This window comes from Marmota monax, unplaced genomic scaffold, assembly GCF_021218885.2.
Source record: "Marmota monax isolate L192 unplaced genomic scaffold, Marmota_monax_Labrador192_F-V1.1 WCK01_AAM20220418_F8-fsc00038, whole genome shotgun sequence".
Taxonomy (NCBI): Eukaryota; Metazoa; Chordata; class Mammalia; order Rodentia; family Sciuridae; genus Marmota; species Marmota monax.
In genome coordinates, this window is record NW_026692498.1 from 334,870 (window position 1) to 360,364 (window position 25,495).

At 62.4% G+C, this 25,495-nt stretch overlaps 2 protein-coding genes across 6 annotated transcripts; both read left to right on the forward strand.

Annotated features, from left to right (window-relative positions):
* Positions 1-544: 544 nt before the first annotated feature.
* Positions 545-11,404, forward strand: B4galnt4 (beta-1,4-N-acetyl-galactosaminyltransferase 4). Of its 4 annotated transcripts, none has more exons than XM_046445784.2 (20): positions 545-735; positions 3,385-3,488; positions 3,797-3,892; positions 3,981-4,076; positions 4,163-4,253; positions 4,325-4,425; positions 4,572-4,639; positions 4,847-4,925; positions 6,008-6,074; positions 6,181-6,318; positions 6,389-6,498; positions 6,578-6,678; positions 6,758-6,858; positions 6,935-7,829; positions 9,270-9,553; positions 9,721-9,874; positions 9,991-10,063; positions 10,162-10,315; positions 10,627-10,753; positions 10,987-11,404. In XM_046445784.2, the coding sequence occupies exons 1-20, from the start codon at positions 585-587 to the stop codon at positions 11,108-11,110; spliced, it is 3,114 nt and encodes a 1,037-aa protein (XP_046301740.1). In that variant the 5' UTR covers positions 545-584; the 3' UTR covers positions 11,111-11,404. The 4 variants fall into 4 exon arrangements, with proteins under 4 accessions (XP_046301740.1, XP_046301741.1, XP_058435287.1 ...); XM_046445785.2 differs by having other exon boundaries at positions 6,184-6,318; XM_058579304.1 differs by having other exon boundaries at positions 10,915-11,043.
* Positions 11,405-15,911: 4,507 nt separating this feature from the next.
* On the forward strand, positions 15,912-25,027 carry Pkp3 (plakophilin 3). Of its 2 annotated transcripts, none has more exons than XM_046444588.2 (14): positions 15,912-16,055; positions 17,496-17,691; positions 20,059-20,138; positions 20,267-20,889; positions 20,981-21,104; positions 21,584-21,788; positions 22,238-22,412; positions 22,875-22,992; positions 23,060-23,230; positions 23,311-23,496; positions 23,796-23,949; positions 24,098-24,290; positions 24,374-24,461; positions 24,678-25,027. In XM_046444588.2, exons 1-14 carry the CDS (start codon positions 15,975-15,977, stop codon positions 24,711-24,713), a joined length of 2,430 nt encoding a protein of 809 aa, XP_046300544.2. In that variant the 5' UTR covers positions 15,912-15,974; the 3' UTR covers positions 24,714-25,027. The 2 variants fall into 2 exon arrangements, with proteins under 2 accessions (XP_046300544.2, XP_058435289.1); XM_058579306.1 differs by having other exon boundaries at positions 15,919-16,016.
* Positions 25,028-25,495: the final 468 nt, after the last annotated feature.

The following is a 25,495-nucleotide window of genomic DNA, read 5'->3' on the forward strand; positions in this document are numbered from 1 at the left end:
CTTGGCCAGGCTCCTGGAGTTCCCCAGCCCTCCGCTGTCCTCATCGCCCCAAGCCCCTAGTATCCTGCACCGTACCAAACGGACCCTGCGTCCCTCGACCCCCGCACGTCCCGGTCTCGTCCCCGCGCGCGCGGGTCGGCGCAGCCCAGGTGGATGCGCGCGTCGCGTGGATGGAGACGGCGGCACACCCTAGCGCGCCGCCCCGCCTCCGCGTGCTGCGGATTGGCTCCCCGCGGGCTGGCCAGGGCCGATTGGCTTGGGCCGCGCGGCTGCCGGGCCCGTTTCACGGTGGGTAGCACCGCAGCGTGGATGCTGCTCGGTCCCGCCGCCGCCCCGGAGGAGAGTGGAGCGGGAGCGGCCGGGCGGGGCCGGCGGGAGCGTCTCGAGGAGCCGCTCCCGCCGCCCACCCCGGGCCCGCGGCCAGGGCAGCCTGGGGGTCGCGGCTGCACCGGGTGGCCGCGGGCGGCGGACAAAGGGCCATGCGGGGCCGCGGACGCTGAGCGCGGCCGGGCGGGCCGGGGGATGCGGCGCGGGGCTGGCGGGACCGGGGGGCCACAGCGACGCTCCTGAGCTCGGCGGCCGCGATGCCGTGGTTCCCGGTGAAGAAGATCCGCAAGCAGATGAAGCTGCTGCTGCTGCTGCTGCTGCTCACCTGCGCCGCGTGGCTCACGTACGTGCACCTGAGCCTGGCGCGCCAGGGCCGCGCGCTGCGCCAGCGGCTGGGCTACGGGCGAGGTACGCGGGGCGCGTGGGGAGGCGAGGGACGGATTGGCGTCGGCCCCGGCCTCCAGCGGGCGGCGAGTCTGGCTGGGCCCAAGAGCCTGGAGACCCTGCTCGCCTGCTCCTCCCAGCTGGGGGATCTTGGGGGAGGGGGCACGGTTTGGCCTGGCGGGACGCCCGATGACGTCAGCCATGACGCGCTCGACCCTCTTGGGGTTCGTCCCAGACCTGGGCGGAACCTAGGATCTGGCTGGGTCCCGTAGCGATGGGGTTAAAGGTGGGATCTTGGCAAGTTCTCCACCCCAGCCCAAGAGGCCTATCGGGCCAGACCTCCACCACTTGCCTACTTAGCAGGACCTCAGTTTCTCCATCTGCTAGGGGGACACCCAGAGATCCTGACCCGAGGGCAGAGCCGCGGGAGTGACCCCTGCGTTTGGAATGCTTCTGGAAGGGTGCCCTGGGTACACCTGTGCACGATGGAGCTGAGGCTGGTGCTGCCTGGAGCACACCCCCATATCCTGGTGCTCACACACCAAGTGGGGCAGTAGAACCCACAAAGCAGTTCAGGTCGTGGCCAAGGAAGGGCCTCTGAGATGGTGACCTTTGACACACACTCGGTGGGGAAGAGCTGAGCTGGTGGGGAGAGAGACAGAAGGAGAGTGCCCCCAGGTCGGGGAGCGTGAAGAGGCCAGAGTAGAAGCCCCACCAGGGCAGGACCAACCCCAGCCAGGTTGACCTGGACCCTTGTCAAAGATGTGGGGGCAGGGAAACAAGTGTCTTTCCTCCCAGAGACTAGAACACTGGCTCCACAGACCCAGGGCTGGGGGCTGTTCTCACCCCCAAGAGGGTCTGTGGATTGTCCCAACCCATGTATCTCACAGCTGAAACAGCTCAAGAGACCCCCACCCCAGCGCTGTCCCTTCCCTAAAAGAAGCCCCATCCCATCCCCAGCAGTCAGCAGATATGCAGGGCTCAGAGCTGACCCAGCAACACAATACACCATCCCCTGTCGACTGCCTCTGTGGTTTCTCAGCAGCCACAGGCTCCCCCAGTCTGACTTCCTGAGCGACTGAGGAGTCTGAACCCAACCAGGAGGGGGCAGGGGCATAGGAACCCCACTGCTGAAGATCTGATCTCTGTTCTCACTTGGGCCAGCCGGGAAGCTGGTTCAGTTGGCCCTGGCTGCTCCTGAGTTGGTCCTGGAAGACCAAAGCTGCCAGTGGCGCTGCCAGGAGCAACCTGGGCTGCGTGGGCAGGCACCAGCCCTGCACACTTGGCTCTGGGCTGAGGCCCATCCCCTGTCGGGCCACCTGGGCTCCCAAGCCAGGGCCTGTTAGATATGGAGCAGTGGACATGGTTGAGGCTTTTCTGGCTGTCCAGTCAGTGAGGCAGCATGCAGGTGGTGCCCAGCAAGTGTTAGTTCAGAGGCCTGTCTGGACGTTCACTGTGTTAGGGCTCAGCCTCTGCAGGACAGTGGTGGCAGCCTGAGCTGGGACTTCACACAGAAGGTTCCCAATGCCATGGATGCCTGGACTTAGCTCGGCAGGCTCTGGGCATGTGGGCCAAGCTGTGGGGATGGGTCTGGGAGTTTCTCAGTTGCTCATCTCCCAGCTGGTCAGGGAGGGTTGAGCTGGGAATGGACCTGGAATGAGGAGCAGGTGAGTAGGCACTGCAGGAGTCTCCACAGGGAGGAAAGCAGGACATCTTGTCTCCCCCAGAGAAACAGCCCAGCCCAGTTTGTCTCAGTCGTGCCCGTAGGGGATTCTAGCTCCTGAGGTCTGGATGAAGGTGACAGGCCTGGATGTTGAAGCCCAGGGTGGGCTTTGAAGCAGAGGGGTCTCCTAGCTTCATTGGTGGTTCCTCAGTGGGGCAGAAACGGGGTATAATGAAGCTTCTCCCTTCAGAGACAGATCCCAAAGCATGGGACCCTCCCTCCCAGGATGCAGTGGGATGCTGAGGTTCACAGCTTAGGAAGGACGTCCCAGAAGTGGAGCAGATTCAGAGGTCTGCCCCAGGCCTGGGAAAGGACACTGGAAAGGGTTGCCCTGAGGGACAGTCTCCCTCCAGGACCACCTTGGCCCCAGGTCCTCTGGCAGACAGGACAGCGTGACCATCTCGTCTCTGCCCAGGCCAGTTCCAGGGCTCCTATGCCGTGGGCCAGATGTGGCTTGGCCCAGGACCACAGTGCAGGCTTTCCTGACCACGAGACCCTGCAGCGACCCTTAGCTCTCTGTTCTGGAGTGAGGGAGACGGTTCAGCACAGGGTAGAAGTGCCAGGCCACCCTCAGGTCCTCCCAAGGCAGGACCGCTGGGCGAGCACAGCCGGGTGGGTGTGGGTGTGCAAGCACAAGCAGATACACACCGCCTGCGCTCTCTCACCCCAGCCAGGTGGAGTGCTTCTGCCAGGCTGTCCACCTAGGTAAGATGTAGATGTAGAAGGCCTCAGGGCTCAGGTGAGAGCAGCTGCCGGGTGAGAGGTGGGGCCTCTGCTGAGCAAGCAGGCGCAGGGAGCGTCTTCCCAGAGCAGAGACACCACAGCTTCCTGCCCTGCTCTGGCCAGGTGGGATAGGTCCCTGCCCCCAGCTGACCCCATCTGCTCTGGCCGTGTGGTCTCTGGCCTTATGAGAGCCTGGGCCCCAGATGTGCTTCACCTTCCACCCACAGATGGTGAAAAGCTAACCGGTGTGACAGATGGCCGGGGTGTCCGGGCTATGCCATCCACACAGAGGGCAGAGGACTCCAGTGAGAGTCGTGAGGAGGAGCAGACAGTGAGTGGGGACTAGGGGGGAACCCCCAGGGGGGTGGCCACATGTGTGGACTGGCAGGCCTGGCCACAATCTGTCCCAGAGCTCCAGCATCCTGGCCTGGTGGCCCGTGTCTGGGTGGACACAGTGGTGTGCGTGTGTACTGGCCTGTCGTGTGGGTGGCCACGTCTGCCTAGGCGGATGTGAGGCGAGAGTGTCCAGGCCCCAGTGGGGCTGCAGTTCACACAGCTGGGTGAACACGGGACTCAATGAAGCTGTCCCACCGCGTGTGGCCCTTTGAGCTCTGAACTGGCACCCTTCCTCTCATACAGCCTGACGGCCGGGACCCAAACACGCTGCTTCCCGTTGGGGTGGGGAGGCCGCCTCCACTGAACCTCACCCGTCAGGCACCCCCCTGGCGGGAGGAGGTGAGCTCTGCCCCCCTCACCCCTGCATCCCTCTGTGCGGGCCTGGGAGGCTGGGGGAGGGGGCCTTGCTAACTCCCCTTCTCCCCAGTACAAGGGGCAGGTGAACCTGCACGTGTTTGAGGACTGGTGTGGGGGTGCCGTGGGCCACCTGAGGAGGAACCTACATTTTCCGCTCTTCCCTCACGTGAGTGCCCCAGAGAGGGAGGCCAGGCGGGCCTGCCAAGCCGGGTGGTGAGTGGCCTTCCACATGAGTGGTCACTACCCCCTCAGACTCGCACCACTGTGAAGAAGTTGGCCGTGTCCCCTAAATGGAAGAACTATGGACTCCGGATTTTCGGCTTCATCCACCCAGCCAGAGATGGTGCGTGGGTCGGGTGTGCTGGGGGAGGGGTGTCACGAGGGCCTCCGCTGAGCCCCTGTCCTGTGGACTAGGAGACGTCCAGTTCTCTGTGGCTTCTGACGACAACTCTGAGCTCTGGCTGAGCGTGGATGAGACCCCCGCAGCCGCCCAGCTTGTGGCCTTCGTGGGCAAGGTACTCCCTGCCCCTACCCCAGGTCTCTTCCTTCCCGTGGTGCCCCTCTATCCACACCCTATTTGTCCCTCTTTGGAATGGGGACTGGACGGGTCTGGACCTCAAAGACAGCATGAACCCCCATAACCCTTCTGTGTCACCCCCAGACTGGCTCTGAGTGGACGGCGCCTGGAGAATTCACCAAGTTCAGCTCCCAGGTGTCGAAGCCCAGGCGGTGAGTGAGGGTGTGTATGCACACAAGTGTTGGCGTGTGTGGAGGCTGGTGATCTCCGCCTGTGTACCCTTGCACGCTCACACCAGCAGCAACCTGGTCCTGAGGGCCAGCCAGGGGGCCTGGGAGCAGTCTGACCTTCTCTCGCTCTCCAGCTGTTAGGGTGCCTGGGCGTGGGGGAAAACCAGCCCTGCCTCCTCCTGTCCACAGGCTCATGGCCTCCCGGAGGTACTACTTTGAACTGCTTCACAAGCAGGATGACCGGGGATCTGACCACGTGGAAGTGGGGGTGAGTGTGGCCTGCCGGAGCAAGACGCTTCCAGAGACCCCAGCTGCCCTCCCTCCCCTTCCACTCCCTGCCGGACTGCAACGTGTCCCCAGGCAGAGGGGTTTCCAGGAGACCAGGAGGGTCTGAGGTGCCCGCCCGCTGGGGAACAGGGGGCTTCTCTGAAGGGTGACCCCTTTACCAGGGAGGCAATGGAGGGGACCACATATAGGGTAAGAGGTGCAGAGTGTAGACTCCATACAGGAGAATGGAGCCCGCATCTTCCAGCATCTTGGGAGACCCCAGGGGGTCTGGTGGCCAGGTCAGGGGTTGGGTGGAGCTACAATGTTAGGCTGGACAGCTCAGCCTATCCTCAGAGACAGGCAATGGGATTTGCATTCAGGAAGAATCCTCAAGCCGCTGATGGGTGATTTGGGGGGGGTTGGGAGGTAAACCAGGAAGAGGGAGGGAGGACCTTAAGTTGAAGGTAGGGAGGGGGTTCACAATAAGGGAGAGGCCTGGAGTCCTCCCTGCTGGGGTGGGGGACCACCATCAGGGTGGAGTAGGGGTTCTCAACCCCAGCCCCATGGACTTACATGTGTCTGGCATGTGTAGTGAGTGTCCTTGGCAGGCTGGAGAGAGTTTGGAGTGACCCTGGGAAGACCAAGGGGGTCCAGGATCAGCCCCTGGGAACCTCAGTCGGAAGAGCAAGACAGGGGTCACCTCTGCAAAGGAGAGCAGAAAGAACATCTCTGGGGTGGGGCACTGGGAGGGCACTCTAGCAGGAGATGCTGGGCCTGGCCCTTGGACAGCTGGCAGTGACCTCCAGAGGGCAGTAGTACAAACCCAGGCAGCAGCTGGGATCTGGAGCCACATCCAGCAGGCCAGGAAGATCCAGGGTGGGTCTGGGTCTGCCCCGGGGGGACCCGCAGCCTTTTGCACCTCCTGCCAGTTAGCCCTGCTCCAGAAGGTAGGACGCCCCTCACATACTCCCTCCCAAGAACTTCCTGTATTCTTTGAGGGATCGCTTCCACTCCCCCAGCCCCAAGCCAGGGAAGACCCTTCCTCTTCTCCCTGAACCCAGTCTTCCCTGTCTCTAACCCCAGTGGCGAGCCTTCCTGCCTGGCCTGAAGTTCGAGGTCATCGGCTCTGCTCACATCTCCCTATACACAGGTACGGGGCTAGATACCTCGTCACGGGAGGGGGCAGCTTCTGATGGACCAGCTCTGGGTTTGGGTGGGGACAGGCCAGGAGGATCCCCTTCACCTCCTTCTGCCAGCAGATGAGTCCACCCTGAAGATGGACCATGTGGCCCACGTTCCCCAGTCTCCAGCCAGCCACATAGGAGGTCGCCTGCCACAGGAGGAGCCCAGTGCCGACATGCTACGGCCGGACCCACGGGACACCTTCTTCCTCAGTGAGACGGGACCCACAAGGGGTGAGGGCGGGGGCCAGGCCAGGCTCCAGTTTGACCGCCCCTCCCACAGCCCCTCGGATGGAGCCTTCGAGCCTGGAGAATGTGCTGGAGCCCTGTACCTATGCCCCTACCTACGTCCTCAAGGACTTTCCGATCGCCAGATATCAGGGACTGCAGTTCGTAAGTGCACCTGACAAGGCTTCGGGAGACCGGCCTCCAGCCTTCCCGGAGACCACCCTGACCTCAGCCCCGCCCCCAGGTGTACCTCTCCTTCGTCTACCCCAACGACTACACGCGCCTCACTCACATGGAGACTGACAACAAGTGCTTCTACCGGGAGTCGCCACTATACCTGGAAAGGTGGGTGGGCAGTCCTTCTGGAAGTGAGGCGGGGCCTTGGCCGGGCAGGTATCTGATGCCCTGCACCTACCGGCCCCAGGTTTGGGTTCTATAAATACATGAAGATGGACAAGGAAGAGGGGGAGGAGGGTGAAGAGGACGAGGTGCAGCGCCGTGCCTTCCTCTTCCTCAACCCTGACGGTGAGTGCTGCATCCCACATCCCAGCACCCCCGGCCTGCCCGCCTGGGCGTGGCCAGCTGACCTGCTTCCCTGCAGACTTCCTGGCGGAGGAGGAACAGGGAGAGTTGCTGGACAGTCTGGAGCCCACTGAAGTGTCCCTGCCACAGGGCAGCCACAGGTCTCCCACCCCAGCAACGCCCACGGAGACTGCTGTCACCCCTGTCCCACCGACACCACCCAGCCCCCTGGACCAGCACACCCCCAGACACTCCCGGGGCCTGAGCTGGGCTGCCCAGGCCGGCCGCCCCCTGCCCGTCTTCTTGGGTCGAGCTCCACCCCCACGTGCCGCAGAGAAGCCGCCCTCTAAGGTGTATGTGACAAGGGTACGACCAAGACAGCGGGCCTCCCCAAGGGCGCCTCGCAGCCCTCTTTGGCCTCCCTTCCCTGGTGTCTTCCTGCGCCCCAGGCCCCTGCCCAGAGTGCAGCTGCGAGTTCCCCCACACTCACCACGGTGGGGCCGGAGGACCGGAGGCTCCCATGCCACAGAGCTGAGGCCCCCAACCCGGGCGCAGGCCACCCAGGGGGATCGGGAGGGCCAGGCACTTGTGCCGGGACTGGCAGCGCTCTCGGTGGACTCGAACTCATCAGCCGAAGCGCAGCCGGTGACCTCCTTCCTGAGCTTGTCCCAGGTATCCAGGCCGCAGCTGCCTGGGGAGGGCGAGGAGGAGGAGGAAGGGGAGGATGAGGGGGCCCTGGGAGACGAGGCCTCAGAGGACAGTGAGGAGGAGGCCACTAGGGCTCTGGGCCGCTGGCGAGAGGACGCCATCGACTGGCAGCGCACCTTCAGCGTGGGTGCGGTGGACTTCGAGCTGCTGCGCTCAGACTGGAACGACCTTCGCTGCAACGTGTCGGGGAACCTGCAGCTGCCCGAGGCTGAGGCTGTGGACGTGGTAGCCCAGTACATGGAGCGGCTCAATGCCCGCCACAGTGGGTACGAGGTGCCGGGGAGAGGAAATGCTGGTCTCGCACATTCCCCGGAGCTCAGCAGTGTGCTAGTCTGGAAAGATGCACTCCACCCTGAGCTTTTGGGTCCTAGGGATTGAACCCAGGGGCGTGTAACCACTGAACCACATTCCCAGCCCTTTTTATTTTATATTTTGAGACAAGGTCTTGCTAAGTTGCTGAGGCTGGCTTTGAACTTGCCATCCTCCTGCCTCAGTCTCTGGGCTCACAGCATATGCCACCTAGCCCTGATGCACTCCACCCTAGGGAAGCCCTAGGGGGCTCCTCTCCCCTTGGTCCTAACTACTCGGGGCCCTTGTCCAGGTTCAGGGCCTCCCTGGAGCCTACCAAGAGCTGGCTGCATAAAGCTTTACCTGTAAATCCCACATCTGTCACTGTGGACCTGAACTCAAGGATGAATCCAGGTTTCAGGGGTTAATGGTCAGTCTCAGCCAGATACTGAAAAAGGAGCCAGACAGACACCAAGGGTCAAGCTCAAGACCCCTAGACCCCTCCTCCCCTATACAATGCTACAGAGTCTTTACCAGGGGTCCAGTCTTGACTCTAAGAGAGGGTGCAGGGTTCCTGCCCTACTGCCTGCCACAGGCCCAGGCATCCAACTCACCTTCACCCTACCGCGGCCCTGTTTCTTCCTCTGGGGAGTTTCCTGAAGGCCATGATGTGTGGTAGCCACAGGAGATAGCAGATCTGCATTGAATAGGCAGGTGGGCCAAGGATGGCTGGGGACAGGAGGCCATGCAGAAGATAGAGACCTGGAAGGTTCCGAGCAGGGCCAGAGTTGGGTCCCGGGTTGTATACAGATGTGCTGCTGCCTGGGGGAAGGGTGGGGATCCTGACAGGCCCGGTCTAGGGCAGTGATGGACCCTGCGGTGACTCCAGGTGGCTCAGAGGGCAAGTCTGCCTTCCTCTAGGCTCCCTGAGAGCACCTCATTGTCCCATGAGTATGAGAGGTCGAGGCTGTGACTCCACCTTTGCCCACTTGGGTGTGAAGGTGCAGGTTACCACACAGAGGATCCAGAGCATTTGGGGCAAAAGACTCCTGACTGGGACAGAGTGGTAAAGGGGCAGGAGTCGAAGGGGAAATCTAGGCCCCCCAGGTCATGCGGGTGGCTCCCGAGGAAGGGAGTGCTGGCCTCCAAGGGAAGGTGGGAGCCCTGTCTGAGAGCAGCAGCATCCAGACAGGGTACACCCCAGAGAATGGAGGGCACCTGGAGGAGGGGTCAGCGCTGGGCAGGGGGAGCCCCCGAGTGTGGGCTGCCCTGCCCTGGGGCAGGAAAACACAGGTCAACCTACCTCCTTTCTGGGAACTCCAGGGCAGGGTTGGGGTGTGATGTGCCCCTGAAGTCCCCATCCTTAGTGGCAGCGTCTTGGAGCGCCCAGCCCTGGGCTAACCCCGCCCGCCTCGTAGGCGCTTTGCACTTCTTCGCATAGTGAATGTGGAGAAGCGCCGAGACTCCGCGCGGGGCAGCCGCTTCCTTCTGGAGCTGGAGTTGCAGGAGCGCGGGGGTGGCCGCCTGCGCCTCTCGGAGTACGTCTTTCTGCGACTGCCCGCAGCCCGCGCAGGAGACGCGGACGGGGAGAGTCCCGAGCCCCCTCCGGCTGCCTCTGCGCGACCTGATGGCCGCCCGGAGCTCTGCCGACCGCGGCGCCTGGCCTGGCGCCAGGACGTCATGGTGCACTTCATTGTACCAGGTACGGGTGCGGTGGGTGGGCATGGGCAGGTGGGGCCACCAGGGCCGCCGGAGGCCTCGGGACAGAATGGGGGTGCTGATGCCAGGACAGGGTGTGGGGTGGCTGGGAGGAGGCTCTGCGGAGCCCTGGGTCCAGGGCAGTAGGCTCAGTGGTGCCCACTCCTACAGTGAAGAACCAGGCCCGATGGGTGGCGCAGTTTCTAGCAGACATGACCGCACTGCATGCGCGCACTGGTGACTCACACTTCAGCGTGGTCCTGGTGGACTTTGAGAGCGACGATATGGACGTGGAGAGCGCCCTGCGTGTGGCACGGCTGCCCCGGTAATGGCATCCTCAACCACCACCACCTGGGGGTGGCACATCTTTTCTCCTTGGGAGGTGTGTTTTCCTGCCAAGGCCACCTCTAGGATTGGTGCCTGTGACTTCCCCTCCCACAGGTACCAGTACCTGAGACGCACTGGAAACTTTGAGCGCTCTGCTGGGCTGCAAGCCGGAGTGGACGCAGTGGAGGTGCGGGCCAGACAGGTTTGGGGCAACGAGATGGGGCGGCCCGGGGAGGAGTCCATCTGTGGGAGGAGAGTGCGGGGCTCAGCACTCCTAACCTCCAGGACCCCAGCAGCATCGTTTTCCTCTGTGACCTGCACATCCATTTCCCACCCAACATTCTGGATGGCATCCGCAAGCACTGCGTGGAGGGCTCGCTGGCGTTCGCACCTGTGGTCATGCGCCTGGGCTGCGGGAGCTCCCCTCGAAACCCACATGGTAATGCCCTGGATGCCCCCGTGATGCCAGGGTAAAGTCCAGGAGCCTGGGGACCTCTCCCAACCTCCACCACAGGCCTGGGACCCCACTGGGGCCCCCAGAGTGCCCAGACGACACCAGAGCCCCCAGTTTTGTGCCAGACCCATGAGCACCTCCCCAGTGCCCTCATCATGCACTGTGCCCAACACCAGAGGGTGGTCCCCGAGAGCCACAGAGTGATGGGACCCTGCACCAGACCCCTCCTGAGGTCTCCCACTTGCCCTCTGGGAAGGAACCTGGCAGGACCAGCCTTAAGAAGGGCCTCCCCTCAGGTTACTGGGAGGTGAATGGCTTTGGCCTCTTTGGGATCTACAAATCAGACTTTGACCGCGTGGGAGGAATGAACACCGAGGAGTTCCGGGACCAGTGGGGGGGCGAGGACTGGGAGCTCCTGGACAGGTGACTGCCCCCCACACACTGAAGAGAGTCCCATCCTCAATGGGAGGGTGGAATCACGGGGCCCATGCGCTAAGAAGACCCTGCCCTCCTCCCCCATCTTCCCAGGATCTTATAGGCCCAGGGGACTTACCCCAGTCCCTGGAACCCCTTCCCACCCTCAGGGTCTTGCAAACAGGGCAGTCCTGACACCCAGCTTCTGGGCGAGGTTGCTGACACTCCTCCACCCACCCCAGGGTCCTGCAGGCAGGGCTGGAGGTGGAGCGGCTTCGACTGCGCAACTTCTACCACCACTACCACTCCAAGCGGGGCATGTGGGGCACACGCAGCCGGAAGGGCTCCCACACGGAGCGGTCTTGAGGATGAGGCAGCCCCCAAGGGGTCCTGTGGCAGCAGCTGAGGGCTGTGCTCTGAGCCCTGTCCCAGGCACAGCCACCAACCTTGCCTGCCCCTCTGCACCCACCAAGGCTCCCGATGGCCCTCGCCTGAGAGGCAGACTTCACAGCTGGTCGGGGCGGGCCACGGTGATCCCCACAGTCCACAATGATTTCTGTGAAATTTTCTGTAGCGATGACATTGTTTTCAAGATTTCCAAGAGTTCTGTCTGTCCCAGTTTTTATTCAGAAAGAAATGAAATATTTTTTTTAGTTCCGACTTGTCCTCTGTGGCTTGTGCTCTAGGGAGGCACTGCCTGCCCCTGTGCCCCTCACTTGACCACTCCTGCCCTGCCCTGGCCTTCAGCATGGGTCCCAGGAGTTCATTTCTTCCCCGACACCCCCTTGTGCAGTCTTTGGTCACAAGAACAGACGGTGGGGGGCCTTCCCACACATGCCAAGAGGGGGCTCTCACTGTCCCCTCTGCTTTAAAAGCAGAACATGGGGCTGGTGCTTCTGCATCTTCCCAAGGTGGGGGCCTGGATCCGTGAGCACTCTGGGTGGCCAGGAATAGGAAACCCGGTTCATGTTGGGGTAGGGCCCAGTGGTAGAGGACACAAAGCACAAAGTCCCCGCTTCATTCCCAGCACTGGGGCGGGGCGGGGCGGGGGGGGGGGGCAACTCAACCTGCTTACATCATGGAGCCGGGGAGGGGTGGTGGTTTGACATTTGCTCCTGCTGGGAGAACGCTGAGGGTATATTGACCAGAGCCTGGACAGTGCCACTGAGGGCCACTCTTTCCTCTCTGTCCTCGGTGTCTCAGCTTCATCTCAGCCTGGGTCCAGGCCCAGGAGCCAAGCAGGTGCTGTGCCCACAGCTGGGGAGCAAGTCAGCACAAAGCTGGTGGTTTAAAATGGCACTGATTCATCCCCCAGTTCTGAGAGCGGAAGTCCCAAGGCCGTGGCCCAGCAGGGCTGCTTTCTCTGGAGACCTGGCCTGGCCCTTCCTCGCCTTCTCCCATTGGACTTCTCAGTCATGCGCCTTCATCTTCAGAGCCAGCAGCTGTGAGGCTTGCTCGAGTTCCTGTGCTCCCCCAGACTCCTTGCCCCTCCAAGAACCCTGTGATTACACGGGGGCCACCCAGGGTCCCCCCCAGGCAACTCAGAGCCCCTGCCCGCTCCACATCCTTCATGCAGTCACATCTGCAAAGCTCCTTTGGTTGGCCGTGAAGTTAGGAATGAGGGTTCCTCTGGGGCCACTGTTCTGTCTGCCTCCTTGCTCACGCTGGGTGGGAAGGAGGCCGGTTGATGGTGTGTAGCCCTCCCTCGGGATCCACGCGGGTCAGCCCCGGGTGGTCTCAGTACACAGGGCAGCCAGAAAGGCGAAGCTGGAAGGACAGAGGTGCCTGTTCAGCCCTGAGATCCCAAGGATAGCACTGCTGGAAGCAGCAGCCCTGGGGCAGCTGGCCACTGCCCAGCCCACAGAGACTGGCAGACACCAAGTTTCCTGTGACTCGCTGCCTACAAATGAGGACCCGTAGGACAGAGACTGGCCAGCCACAGATTCAGTTGGAACCCCAGAGGCCTGTACTATCCTCTGCTCTCAAAGAGGTGGTTCAGACAAGTTGTCCCCAAAGATATTTCATCATGAGAAAAGCAGCACTGGACTTAAGATCACAAGCTACCGGGCACGGTGGGATGCGGAGAGAAAGGTGGGGCACACGGAGGAACCGTTGGCGGCAGAGACAATCTTGAGGCAAAACACCACAGACTGTTAATTCATTTGATCACTGAGCGTCCCCTTGTGTCAGGCCCTGTCTCTAAAGGACAGTCACCCCAGCACAGGTCGGGAGGCACATCAGACACACTGTCTGTGCTGGTGGCAAGTGCTGCAGAGAAACAGCCAGAGGGGACATGAACACTGGAGCAGGGGACTTGCCGGAGGTCCGTCTCTAACTGGGTGGGCAGGAAAACCTGGAGCCAGCGCTGGGGCCCAGCAGGAGGGCGCAGGGGGCACCGCCAGCTGGAGGGGACTGGAAATGAGGGATGAAGGCAAGAGAAATGAAAGTTACCCACTACACTCGGGAAGGAGAGGAAAACAAAACTTGCACAGACATAAAATCCACTCTAGCGATTTCTGAGAATAGCTGTTGTTGGGAACCTGGTGAGGGCACAGGAGAAAGCACACAGAAGGAAATGACGGACAGCAGATGAAAGGCCTGGGGCTGGGGCTCAGAGGTGGAGCGCTCGCCTCGCATGCATGAGGCACTGGGTTGGATCCTCAGCTCCACATAAAAACAAAATAAAGACTTTTTTTTAAAAAAGCTGATAAAAGAGAAAGGGGAAGGTGGACAGCAAGCCACCAACAGGCACCAAGACAACAGAGGAGAAAACATCTGTGACACAGCAGAAGAAGACTTCCGAGGTCAGTAGGGAGGGACCACAGTCTTCAGAACCCAGTGCCACCAGGCCTGTTGACACACCTAAGTTCCCAGCTGTGTGAGAGGCCGAGGCAGGGGAACGGCAAGTCTGAGCAACTTTGAGAGACCCTGTCTCAAAATTAAAAAGGGCTAGACGTGTGGCTCAGTGTGGAGCTCTTGCCTGGCATGTGCGAGGCCCTGGGTTTGCTCCCAAAAATAAAAATAAAAACAGCATGCCAAAAAGCGGGCCCGTGCATATGTAGATGAAGCTTCTGGGCTCCAAGCCAAGACCCTGTGGCCTCAGGATGGTGGGAGACCTGCGAGCCAGTAGGGGCAGGGGACTCCGCCAGGTGGGGTGCAGCACAGCTGGGTGCCAACCACGGGATGGAGAACAGAAGGGCAAAGGACTCACGGAGCAGGCGCGCTGTCCTCCAGCCAGACGTCAGCCGCTGCCGAGAGAAGGCACGCAGCCACGGCAGCAAGGGCGCCAGGGAGTGGCCCGGACCTGGCGAGGGAGCAGCGGGGGCTCTGCCAAGACCCCCGGTTCCACCAGTCAGCTCCCGTCCCCAGACCGCTGCCGCTCTGCTGCCCTCAGCACCAGAAACTCCCCTAGACACCTGGCCGGCTCTGCAGCACCTGGAAGCTGGCCAGCCGGGCAGACCTCAGCTGCGGTGCTCGAGTGTGAGAGCTGGAGGCAGCACCCACCGCCCAGCCCTTCGGTTTCTCCCCGGTGACAGCCCTGCTGCTGGGTGGAGCTTCTTTCCAGCCCCAGCCCAGCCCTGGGGCCCCTCCAGCCACAGCCCTCCCTCCGTTGCCCTGACGTTCCTGCTCCTCACAGAGACTGGGACCCCCTCAGAGGAGCATCTGAAGGTTCCCAGGGCTCCTGAGGCTACCTGCTCCCCACAGACTCCTCCCCGGCTCAGCTGTTCTGCTCCTTTTGGGTCCCCTGTGGCCTGACAGGCAGCAGTTCTGTGGGCGGCTGTGCCAGTTCATGTCTCTGCCCACCCCACCCACGGACAGAAGTGCAGCCAGGGGTATGCCTGGAGCAGAGAAGAGCTCAGAGGGCTCAGGAAACTCCTGAACCAACAAACACTGGGGTGATGGGACCAGTGGATGTGGGTCAGCCCGTGCCCAAGAAGGTGCCACCCTGGAGCAGACTGGACCCGGCCTCCTCAGCTGCCTCCACGCCCATTTGGCCTGGACACCAGCAGAGGTCAATTGGCACACTAGCAGTCCCAGGGTCCAGGGCCGGGGGCCATGCTGCCCAGGGAGCAAGTCCTGCTAGGTTCTTTGGAGGAGGCAGCTACTTTGGACTCTGCAGAGCCCAGACCCTGGGATGTCGCTAGGTTTGCAAGCGTGAGCACCGCTACCCGTGGGTTTGTGGACCAGAAGCACCTCCAGCGCCTGGAGCCCAGCAGCTTTGCCCCATCTCATCCCTGGCATCAGCTGGACACCAGGGCTGCGCTGACACACTTTCACCCCACCCCTGCAGGTGGGTGGCCACAGCGGCCTCCTTAACCTCTCTGTCAGCCAGCACACTCCTGACTTCTGCTCCCTAGCAGGGTCACCCCTTTCCCACGACCCCCCACCCCGGCTCCGGACCCATGCAGGCTTGCCCTCCATCCCTCCAGACTCCACAGCACACACCTGCAGCTCCACCCTGCTGCCTGCCGTGACAGCCCCCCACCAAACCCGGCACGAGAGTCCTCCCACTCTTACCCTGCTCTCTGCAAGGTGCCACCACCTGGGGACCAGGGCGACCACCACTGTCACCAGGGAGAGCCCTGACCTCAGGTCCTCAGCCTGGCTGCATGGAGCTCCTGGAGACGGCGGGCTATTCATCAGCTCCCTCCATGCTTCAGACCACCTGCTGCGGGAGCCTGGCCCTCCTACACTGCTCCTGCCACACCGTGGCTCCAGGGAGAGAGGGACACTCCCGGAGGGCAAGGGGCTCAGCAGGCACGGCCTGTCCCTCCAGCCTTGCAGCCATTGGAGGCAGTGCCCAGAGTTCAGGCTCCGCCAGGGTCGGGGAAGCCAGCAGTCCTGGCCTGGGGACCTGCAGGCTGCCCTGGCCTCCTGTCCAGGCCCTGTCCAGGCTGCACCTCCTTGTCTGCTTGCCTCTTCCTGGCCGAGGCGCCAACCTCACCAAAGCCCCTTGTACCAGGTGTGCTCCGGCCTTCCACCCTGTGCCCCTCGACCCTTGGACCATCCACAGTGGGCCTGAGTGAAGGGCGGGCCCCAGATGGAGCCAGGCCTGTGCCTCCAGGCTGCTCAGCGCCGCACAAACTTGTCTCCCGGGATTTTTCCACACGAAACGCATCTCCCAGGGAAGCAACCGGTCTGATGAGCTGGGTGTGCACTGTTCACCCCTCCCTCCAGTGCCCCCACAGGGCCATCTCCAACAGAGGCTGCCCACAGCAGCGGGGCCAGGATGGAGCCCAGGACGCCTCAGCGGGCAGCAGCGTCCCCGGGGGTGAGTCCCAGGGCCGGCGGGACCCGGACCTCAGGCAGGGTAGGTTCCCCACCCCACCCTGCTGCTCCAACCAGACCCCTCCCTGGGGGCGCCTCACTTCCTGGGGTCTGTTCCTCCCACTAGCCCCCACACCCTCCAGCCTTCTCAGCACAGAGCTCACCCCTGGTGCTACCCAGGACTCTGTCTCCTCACCACAGGCTGCTGCCCCCAGGAAGGCAAATGGCTTTTAGAGACCAGGTCTCGGGTCCCCATGGGGGAGACAGCTCAGACAGAGCCCAGAATCAGATCTTAGGGAGGCAGAGGCCATCGGGACAGCAGCCCAGGGACACCTGAGGAAGCCCTGGAGGGAGAGGGTAGCTGAGGCCCACTCCCACGCTCCAGCCCTGCTTGGGCCTACCCTCACCCCCATCATGGGCCTGTCCTAGATGCCATCTGCCCAAGAACACCAGAGCCTGCTGGCCCAGCTGGCTGGGTGCTCCGGGGAGCCCTTCTGGGGACCAACTCTGCTATCCCCCTGCCCAGCCATCTACCCTCTCCATCCAAGTCCCTGCCCCCAGCTCCTGCCCCCCAGCCCGGCAGGCGCTGACTTGAGCCCAGGCCCCTCTGAGTCACCCCCCTGGGGCAGCTCCGCCTGCCGGCGCCAGCCCTGCTGCACCCTGACTCATGTGTTGGGAACGGGCCTCCCACCCCAGGCCTGGGGGGCAGGAGCCAGGAGAGGTGCCAGACAGGCCCAGCAGCCTTCTGAGGACTCCATTGGGTCGGTGGGCACAGTTCCTGAGGCTACAGACCTGGGGGAGGGCCTGTCCATCCGCAGACACCACCACCCCCACCCCCGCCCCCTGAGATCTCCCTGGGATCCAAGCGTGAGGACAAGGGTCCCCACAGGGCCACCTCAACCCTGAAGTTCCAGCCCTCTGTCTTCCACCCATGCCCTCAGCACTGACCTGGCCCTAACAGCATCTACTTCCCACCCTGCCCGGGGCCTCCCCAGCCTTGTGTGGGCTGTCTTGAAGCCTGCTTGGTCACGGAGCTTCAGAGCCCCCAGCCCAGGACGCGCCTCAGGCTGGGGACAGCAGGCATGAGCTCCCCAGCTGTCTGTCCAACACTCAGGACGACACTCAACACAGAGGCCAGCTCTGGCCTTTGCAGGCTGAGAGCAAATAGGGCCCAAACCCGTGGCCCTGTCTTGGGATGGGAGAAAAGGAGGCGGGAGGCCAGGCCAGCGCTTGGGTACACACAGGGCCTGCTCTTCCGCCCAAATTCCACCTTAAGCAGGCGCGGCCCCTCCCTCCCACCTGGCCCAGGTGTCCCCGCCCCTAGCCGCACTCAGCAGGGCGGGCAGGCGTCTGTCTCCAGGCTAGGCGTGCCCGTGGAAGGGACTTTGGGGACAGGGCCTAGAGAGACAAGACTGTGAAGAGGCCCAGGCCAGGCACCCTGGCTGCCATGCAGGACGGTAACTTCCTGCTGTCGGCTCTGCAGCCCGAGGCCGGTGTGTGCTCCCTGGCGCTTCCCTCAGATCTGCAGCTGGACCGCCGGGGTGCGGAGGGGCCAGAGGCTGAGCGGCTGCGGGCAGCCCGCGTCCAGGAACAGGTCCGAGCCCGCCTCCTGCAGATGGGCCAGCAGCCAAGGCACAATGGGGCAGTCGAGCCTGAGGGGGCCACCGAGGCAGCCAGAGGTAAGCCTCAGAGGACCAGGTGGGCCATGGACGGGCGGTGGAGACCACCAAGGGGATGGCAGCGGGCGGAGGTGGCCTCGGTGGGTGTGGCGCTGTGAGGGCAGAGGCCGCAGGGACTGGGGTTCAGGCCTTGACTCACCGAGGCCTACTCTGAGTCATGGCCCCGCCCCAATGGGCCAGGAGCAGCCACAGGTGGGGTTCCAGCAGCGACCCCCCCCCCTCCGGCCTCCAAGGATGCAGCCTAGTGAGGTCCACCCGCCCCTGGGGCCTGAAGCCCTCCCTGCTGGGGCGCGGGGAGCGTGAGCGCACAGCAGTGGACCAGGCCCAAGTGCTGGCCAACCCGGAACACACTCACGCCTGGTCCCCGGGGCACAGGCTCAGGAGCTCTCAGACAGAGAGCGGTAACCCCACACTCATGGGAGTGAGACAGACAGGAACACTGGAAGGGGGGTCTGGGAAGCCCTGGACCGGAGCCAAAACCCGTCTGGACCAGCCGCTCCCTGAGGAATTGCAGGGGCGGGCCCACATACTCCATGACAGACAAGGGCAGGTGGGTGCTTTCAGTACACCAGCCCACCCAGTGTGTGTGTGTGTGTGTGTGTGTGCATGTGCGTGTGCGTGTGTGCGTGTGTGCACGTGTAAGGGTCACACAGGCATGGTACATTCAGGGCAGTTGTTCTAGAAATGTGATTTTCTCCCTTTCTGGGCTATAGCAACAAAGACAATAGTTAGATAGTAAGATGAACCTCTAGATAGAGGCCCAGACCCCAGGGTACAGTGGTTCATGTGCCATTTGGAGGGTCTCCAGAATTGGTCTCCAGACACGGACAGAGGAAAGAGGGTCCGCAAGGGGGCCGGCCAGGCCAACTGGATTGCAGCCTGTATGGCCTCTCTGGGCCCCAGGGGTCATGGGGTGGGGGGGGGTGCAGGGAGGGGTTAATTACCACCCTAGCTATCCTGCCAATTAGGGAGAGGAGGATTATAATTTGGGGGTGGGCGTAAAGTCCCCAGGCTGGGGGTGTGCCCCCACCAGGCTAGGCCTCCCTAGCCTCAAAGGGTTAATAGTCCTGCTCAGAAGCCCCATTAACCAGGGTGGGTCTGGAGAGTGGGCGAGTGGGGAGGTCCCCCACACCATCTGGCTCTGGGGCACAGCTGGGAGGCAAGGCCCTCCTGTACCCCGTCCTGCCCCCTTGGCCAGTTGCTCTGCCCAGAGAGCCCCTTGCCATTAGCCCGGGCCCTGGCAGAGGCAAGCCCCTGCCCGCACCCTCTGGTGCTCCCAGGCTCCCACGGCATCACCCTGCCTGTGGGGTGGTCTGTTTCCAGCTCCCCTCCTGCACCACACCTGCTCATCTGGCTGCCCCTCCACATCCACAGCAAGACCCCCTCACTGGCCTCCTTCCCCTTCCATCCACCTACCTTTATTCTTTTTTTTTTGGTTCTGGGAATTTAACCCAGGGCCACTTACACCGAGCCACATCCCCAGCAAATTTTTTTAAATTGTATTTGGACACGATACCTTGATTTTATTCATTTATTTTTATGTGGGGCTGAGGATCGAACCCAGGGCCTCGCACATGCTAGCGAGCATTTTACCGCTGAGTCACCACCCCAGCCCCCAGCTCTTTTTTATATTTTGAGACAGGGTCTCACTGAGTTACTTGGGGCCTCGCTAAGTTGCAGAGGCTGGCTTTGAACTCGTCATCCTCCTGCCTCAGCCGGCCAAGCCGCTGGGATTACAGGCGTGTGCCATAGCACCCAGTGTCCACCTATCCTTCTCAGGGGCCAACCAGCCCTCTGTCCCCACCCACTCACCTTTCTGTCCACTCACTGCTGCCCTTAGCTTCTGTGTGGCTGAATGCGGTGGGTGTGGCCCCTGCCTCAGGCCCTTCCAGGTGGGAGAGGCACTGCCCATGAGGGCAGACTGGCCCAGGAAGACTGCGCCCTCGGCTAGAGCACCATGACTCCCGTGTGAACGTAGCGCAGACGGGGTCTGGGAATAGGAAGAGGTCAAAGAGGTCAGCATGGGCCAGGGAAGGCTAGGCTGGCTTCCTGGAGGAGGGGGCTGGGCACTCTGCCCTAGTGGGGATCAGGCAGCAGATGAAAACGATCCTGGCACACTCCCCAGGCAGCCAGGAGGGTCATGGGGTGAGTGGCCTGTCCTCCCTCAGACAGGAGACATCACAGGGCACTGCGGGAGAGGGACTGGAGGAGAGGAGGGGCCAAGGCTCTGGCCCCAGAGCCCACTGGCCCCCTGCCCTGGGCCAAGAACCCTTCCGGTGTCACAGACAGAAGATGTCTGGCAGACGGGAGGAGAGAGCCAGCACCCTGCAGTCTGACGAGGGCAGGGTACCACTGTTCTCCTCACAGGCACTTCCAGGGGTCAGTACCACACACTGCAGGCTGGCTTCAGCTCCCGCTCCCAGGGCCTCAGTGGGGACAAACCCTCGGTGAGTGAGGCCCTGCCCAAGCTAGGCAGTCTTCGCGCTGCCGTCTACCCCGAGGGGGAGGCTCTGGGGTGAGAGGGGATGGGCGCCAGGTGACCCAGGCACCCCTCACCACCTCCTCCCGCCCACAGACCTTCCGGCCCATCGCCACGCCAGCCTATAGCCCGGCCTCCTGGTCCTCCCGCTCCGCCGTGGACCTGAGCTGCAGTCGGAGGCTGAGCTCTGCCCACAATGGGGGCAGTACTTTTGGGGTGGGGTACCCCCAGTCCACCCCACCCATGCCCGCCCGTCCCGTGTCCTTCCATGAGCGGGGTGGAGTGGGCAGCCGAGCTGACTATGACACGCTGTCCCTGCGCTCACTGAGGCTGGGGTCTGGGGGCCTGGATGACCGCTATAGTGTGATTTCTGAGCAGCTGGAGCCTGCGGCCACCTCCTCCTACAGGGCCTTTGCTTACGAGCGCCAGGCCAGCTCCAGCTCAAGCCGGGCAGGAGGGCTGGACTGGCCAGAGGCCAGTGAGGGGCCCCCCAGTCGAACCATCCGTGCCCCAGCCATGCGGACTCTGCAGAGATTCCAGAGCAGCCACCGAAGTCGCGGGGGCACTGGGGCAGTGCCGGGGGCTGGCCTGGAGCCTGTGGCCCGAGCGCCATCAGTGCGCAGCCTCAGCCTCAGCCTGGCGGACTCGGGCCACCTGCCTGACATGCGTGGGCTGGACAGCTATGTTGGCCATCGCACCCTGCAAAGGCTCAGCAGCGGGTGAGCCGGTGGGGTCTGGGCAGGGAGGGGACTTTGCCACACAGCCTGGCACAAACCCAAGGTCAACTTGATCCTGTCCCTGGCTCTGCAGCTTTGACGACATTGACCTGCCCTCAGCGGTCAAGTACCTCATGGCCTCAGACCCCAACCTGCAGGTGCTGGGAGCAGCCTACATCCAGCACAGGTGCTACAGTGATGCTGCAGCTAAGAAGCAGGTGACTATCCCACTGACCACGCTCTCCTGCCTCTTGGTGATCACACGGCTTGTCCTGGCTTCCCCTGGTGACCACCTTCATCATCTCCCGCCTCTCCCTGACCTCTGGTCTTTGACCACCCCTCATTAATCTCCAAGCTGACTGAGCAGACCCCCAACCTGTTTAGAAACCTTCTCAGCAAGAGGGGCAGGGAGGTGTCATTTCTGTATATCAGCACACATCTGCATTACCTGCACATACCTGTGTTGCCTGCATACACCTGCACATACCTGCATCATCTGCATATACCTGTCGCCTGAATATGCCCGTGTCATTTGCACATCTGCGTACACCTGCACATACCTTCACCTGAGATACCTGAGTCTCCTGCATACATCTGTGTCACCTGCATATACCTGCACTCATTTGCACACATGGATGTCTGCATGTACCTGCACAGCCTGCACACACCCACACACATCTGCACACGTGTGCCGCAGGCCCGTAGCCTCCAGGCTGTGCCTAGGCTGGTGAAGCTCTTCAACCACGCCAACCAAGAGGTGCAGCGCCACGCCACAGGTGCCATGCGCAACCTCATCTATGACAATGCCGACAACAAGCTGGCCCTGGTGGAGGAGAATGGCATCTTCGAGCTGCTGCGCACACTGAGAGAGCAGGATGATGAGCTCCGCAAGAATGTCACAGGTGTCCCCTGTCCCACTTGCCCTCCCACACTGTCCTCTCCCCAGCATGTCCCCCTCCCCTGCTGACACTGTCCCCTCCTCCATGTTGTACCCCTAGCAACTGTCCCCCTCCCCGCCTCCTGCCCACAACGTCCCTCTCCTTCCCTTCCCCATCTCCACTGTCTCTGGTCTTGCCCCTCCATTCCCATCTCTTGCCTTGTGTTATTGCCATGTGGGGGACTGAACCCAGGGCCTCCCCCATGATAGACAAGCCAGCCACTGAGCTGCACCCCAGCCACCTCCATCCCCAGGCCCGTCACTCTGATGGTCATATGAGGGTGTCCCCAGTGGGATTCTTGGTTAAGGCACAAAACATCCAAGAGGAGTAGGGAGTGTCCTCTGCCTGTCCTCAGAAGAGCCAGAGGGGAAGCAGGCAACCCATCCTGACCACAGCCTCTGGCACCTACCCAGGCATCCTGTGGAACCTGTCGTCCAGCGACCACCTGAAGGACCGCCTGGCCCGGGACACGCTGGAACAACTCACAGACCTGGTGCTGAGCCCCTTGTCAGGGGCAGGGGGGCCCCCCCTCATCCAGCAGAATGCCTCTGAGGCCGAGATCTTCTACAATGCCACGGGCTTCCTTAGGTGTGTCAGGTGGGGGGTGGGAGAGGCCATGGCAGAGCCAGGTGCTGAGGGGTGGAGAATGTCTACAGCAGCTTGTCGTCTGAGGCCTGAATGACAAGGTGGAGCTGGCCAAGGGGCTGGGAGAAGTGGAAAGTTGGGTAAGACTCAGGCCAGGTGTGGTCACTAGGTGTGGGTGTCACAGCCCTGGCTGCAGGCTCAGGTTTCATTAAGTCAGGTTCCTTGATCCACATTTCTCTTCTTCCCAAACTGCAAGGAGAGGTTGGGGGACGGGCATGAGGGACAGGGCCAGCAGTGTCCCTGGGGACTAGGAATAGGAGGTACCCAAGGGCCAGCCCACTTTGGATGGAGAAGGTACTAGTGCCTCAGGATCTCATACCTAGGGCAGTGGCTTGGGGTTGGGACCCTCGGGGGGTGGGCTCTGTCAAGATCTCTGGGGGGGCTCTGATCTGCCTCTGTCCCCAGGAACCTCAGCTCCGCCTCCCAGGCCACTCGCCAGAAGATGCGGGAGTGCCACGGGCTAGTGGACGCGCTGGTCACCTACATCAACCATGCCCTGGACGTAGGAAAGTGCGAGGACAAGGTGAGGGCCGGCTGGGCCCCGGGGGCCAAGGCTCCAGCCCACTCTGACCCACTTCTGCCCTCTGCAGAGTGTGGAGAATGCCGTGTGCGTGTTGAGGAACTTGTCCTACCGCCTGTACGATGAGATGCCTCCCTCAGCCCTGCAGCGGCTGGAGGGCCGGGGCCGCAGAGACCTGACTGGGGCACCACCGGGAGAGGTGGTGGGCTGCTTCACACCACAGAGCCGGCGGCTGCGTGAGGTGGGCACGGTCCTGGGTGGACAGGGGCAGGGACTCCAGCCTGATGCTCCAGCCCCGGCTGACCACACCCTCTCACCCAGCTGCCTCTGGCGGCCGACGCACTCACATTCGCAGAGGTGTCCAAGGACCCCAAGGGCCTCGAGTGGCTGTGGAGCCCCCAGATTGTGGGCCTCTACAACCGGCTGCTGCAGCGCTGTGAGCTGAACCGGCACACGACTGAGGCAGCCGCAGGGGCTCTGCAGAACATCACCGCCGGTGACCGCAGGGTCAGTGGGCCTGCTGTCCCCAAGACCCCTGTCTTCCCCATGGTGTACTGGACACAGGACAGGAGCTACTCCCCAGGAGTCCACCCTGTTGGGGGAGGGACACTGAGAAGGACCCATGGCCAGGCTCACAGTTGTCCCAGGGACCGGGCTCTGGGAGGTCTGAGCAGAGGGGCTGCCTGGTCAGGCTGTGGTCGGGGCAAAGGCAGAGGGGGGCGGTAGGAGGTAGAGAAGCAGCCATCTTTGCCCGGACAGGGCCGGCTGGTTCCACCCTCACGGTCCTTCCCCGTCCTTCCCTGCAGTGGGCAGGTGTGCTGAGCCGCCTGGCCCTGGAGCAGGAGCGCATCCTGAACCCACTGCTAGACCGAGTGCGGACTGCAGACCCTCACCAGTTGCGCTCACTGACCGGCCTCATTCGAAACCTGTCTCGGAATGCCAGGAACAAGGACGAGATGTGTGAGTGGGGCCACGCCAGCTGGGTTCTGCCACACCCTGCCCAGCCTGCAGTGGAGCACCTCTGTTGGCTTCTCACTGCCCCAGGCGGGCAGGCAGCCAGGATGTGAGCAGCTGGGACGGGACACTAACAGTCTCCTGACTCCCGCAGCCACCAAGGTGGTAAGCCATCTGATTGAGAAGCTCCCTGGCAGTGTGGGCGAGAAGTGCCCCCCGGCTGAGGTGCTGGTCAACATCATAGCTGTGCTCAATAATCTGGTGGTGGCCAGTCCCATAGCTGCCCGAGACCTACTCTACTTTGACGGGCTCCGAAAGCTGGTCTTCATCAAGAAGAAGCGAGACAGGTAAGGCCAAACCCAATCTGCAGCAGCCTGGCCAGGGCACCCAGTCACCCTGCCTCCTGACCCTGACCCTCTGACTACCCTAGCCCTGACAGTGAGAAGTCCTCCAGAGCAGCCTCCAGCCTCTTGGCCAACTTATGGCAGTACAGCAAGCTCCACCGTGACTTCCGGGCGGTACGTTCTACAAAGTGAGGCAGGGTCATGGGGCACAGCCCAAGTGCAAGGTATGGAATGTTGGGGGGGGGACACAGAACCCATGTGGAGTAGGAGATCTGGGCCTAGAGATTAGGGCTCCAGGTCACACCTAGCACACTGTGGGGAAGACAGGGGTCTTGGCGACAGCAGGGCAAACACATGTGGGCCCTGACCCAAGACCCCTTTCCACTGCAGAAGGGCTATCGGAAGGAGGACTTCCTGGGTCCATAGACGAGGACCTCCCGGAGAAGGTGTGAGCCCAGCTTCCGAGGAACAGGCTCAGCTACAGCTGCTTGCCATTGGCTTGGAGGAGGAGGCTGCTGGCATCTCTCCACAGAACCCCACATGCACCTTCAAGGGGCCTGGGCCACCCCGAGGGACAGGGCTTGCAGCTGGGGATTTGGCTTCTGCGGGCAGGGGATCGGGCAGGGGTTGAGGTTGGTCTGGTATATGGGTGGTGACCTGGTCATAAATGGGGCTGGCCATGGCCTGGCAGTGCCTCAGGATGGCAGCACTGGGAATAAAGGTGGCCATGAACACAGCCAGCACCCCATGAGCTTCCATAGGTGGCCGCCAATCCCAGGACTTGTAGTGTCCCCAAGCACACTCACCTGCCTCTGAGGACTCTCACCCCTGGGTTCACCCATATATTTTCCAAGGTCAGAAGCAACAGAGGAGTGAACAGCAGAGATGGCCTCTGTGCCACCTGAGGTACAAACGCAGCAGGAGCAAAGGAGGGATGGGGGTGGGGGGTGGTACTCATTCAGCAAATATCCCACACCCTCCACCCAACCCAGGCTGGTTCCAGGGGGCTCAGCCCTGCTCACAGGCCTGGAGGTACCCCAACCAGGTGTTCTCATACTGGCCTCTCAAGGCTTGGCCTCCAGGAGGCCTAGGACTCCCACCCATCTGACCCAGAGCCCTCTTGGTCCTTTCAAAGCCCAGAACTTGAGAACTCTAAGGGGAATGTCCCCTCCAGAATCTGTCCAGATCAGGAGGGTTGGGACAGGCAC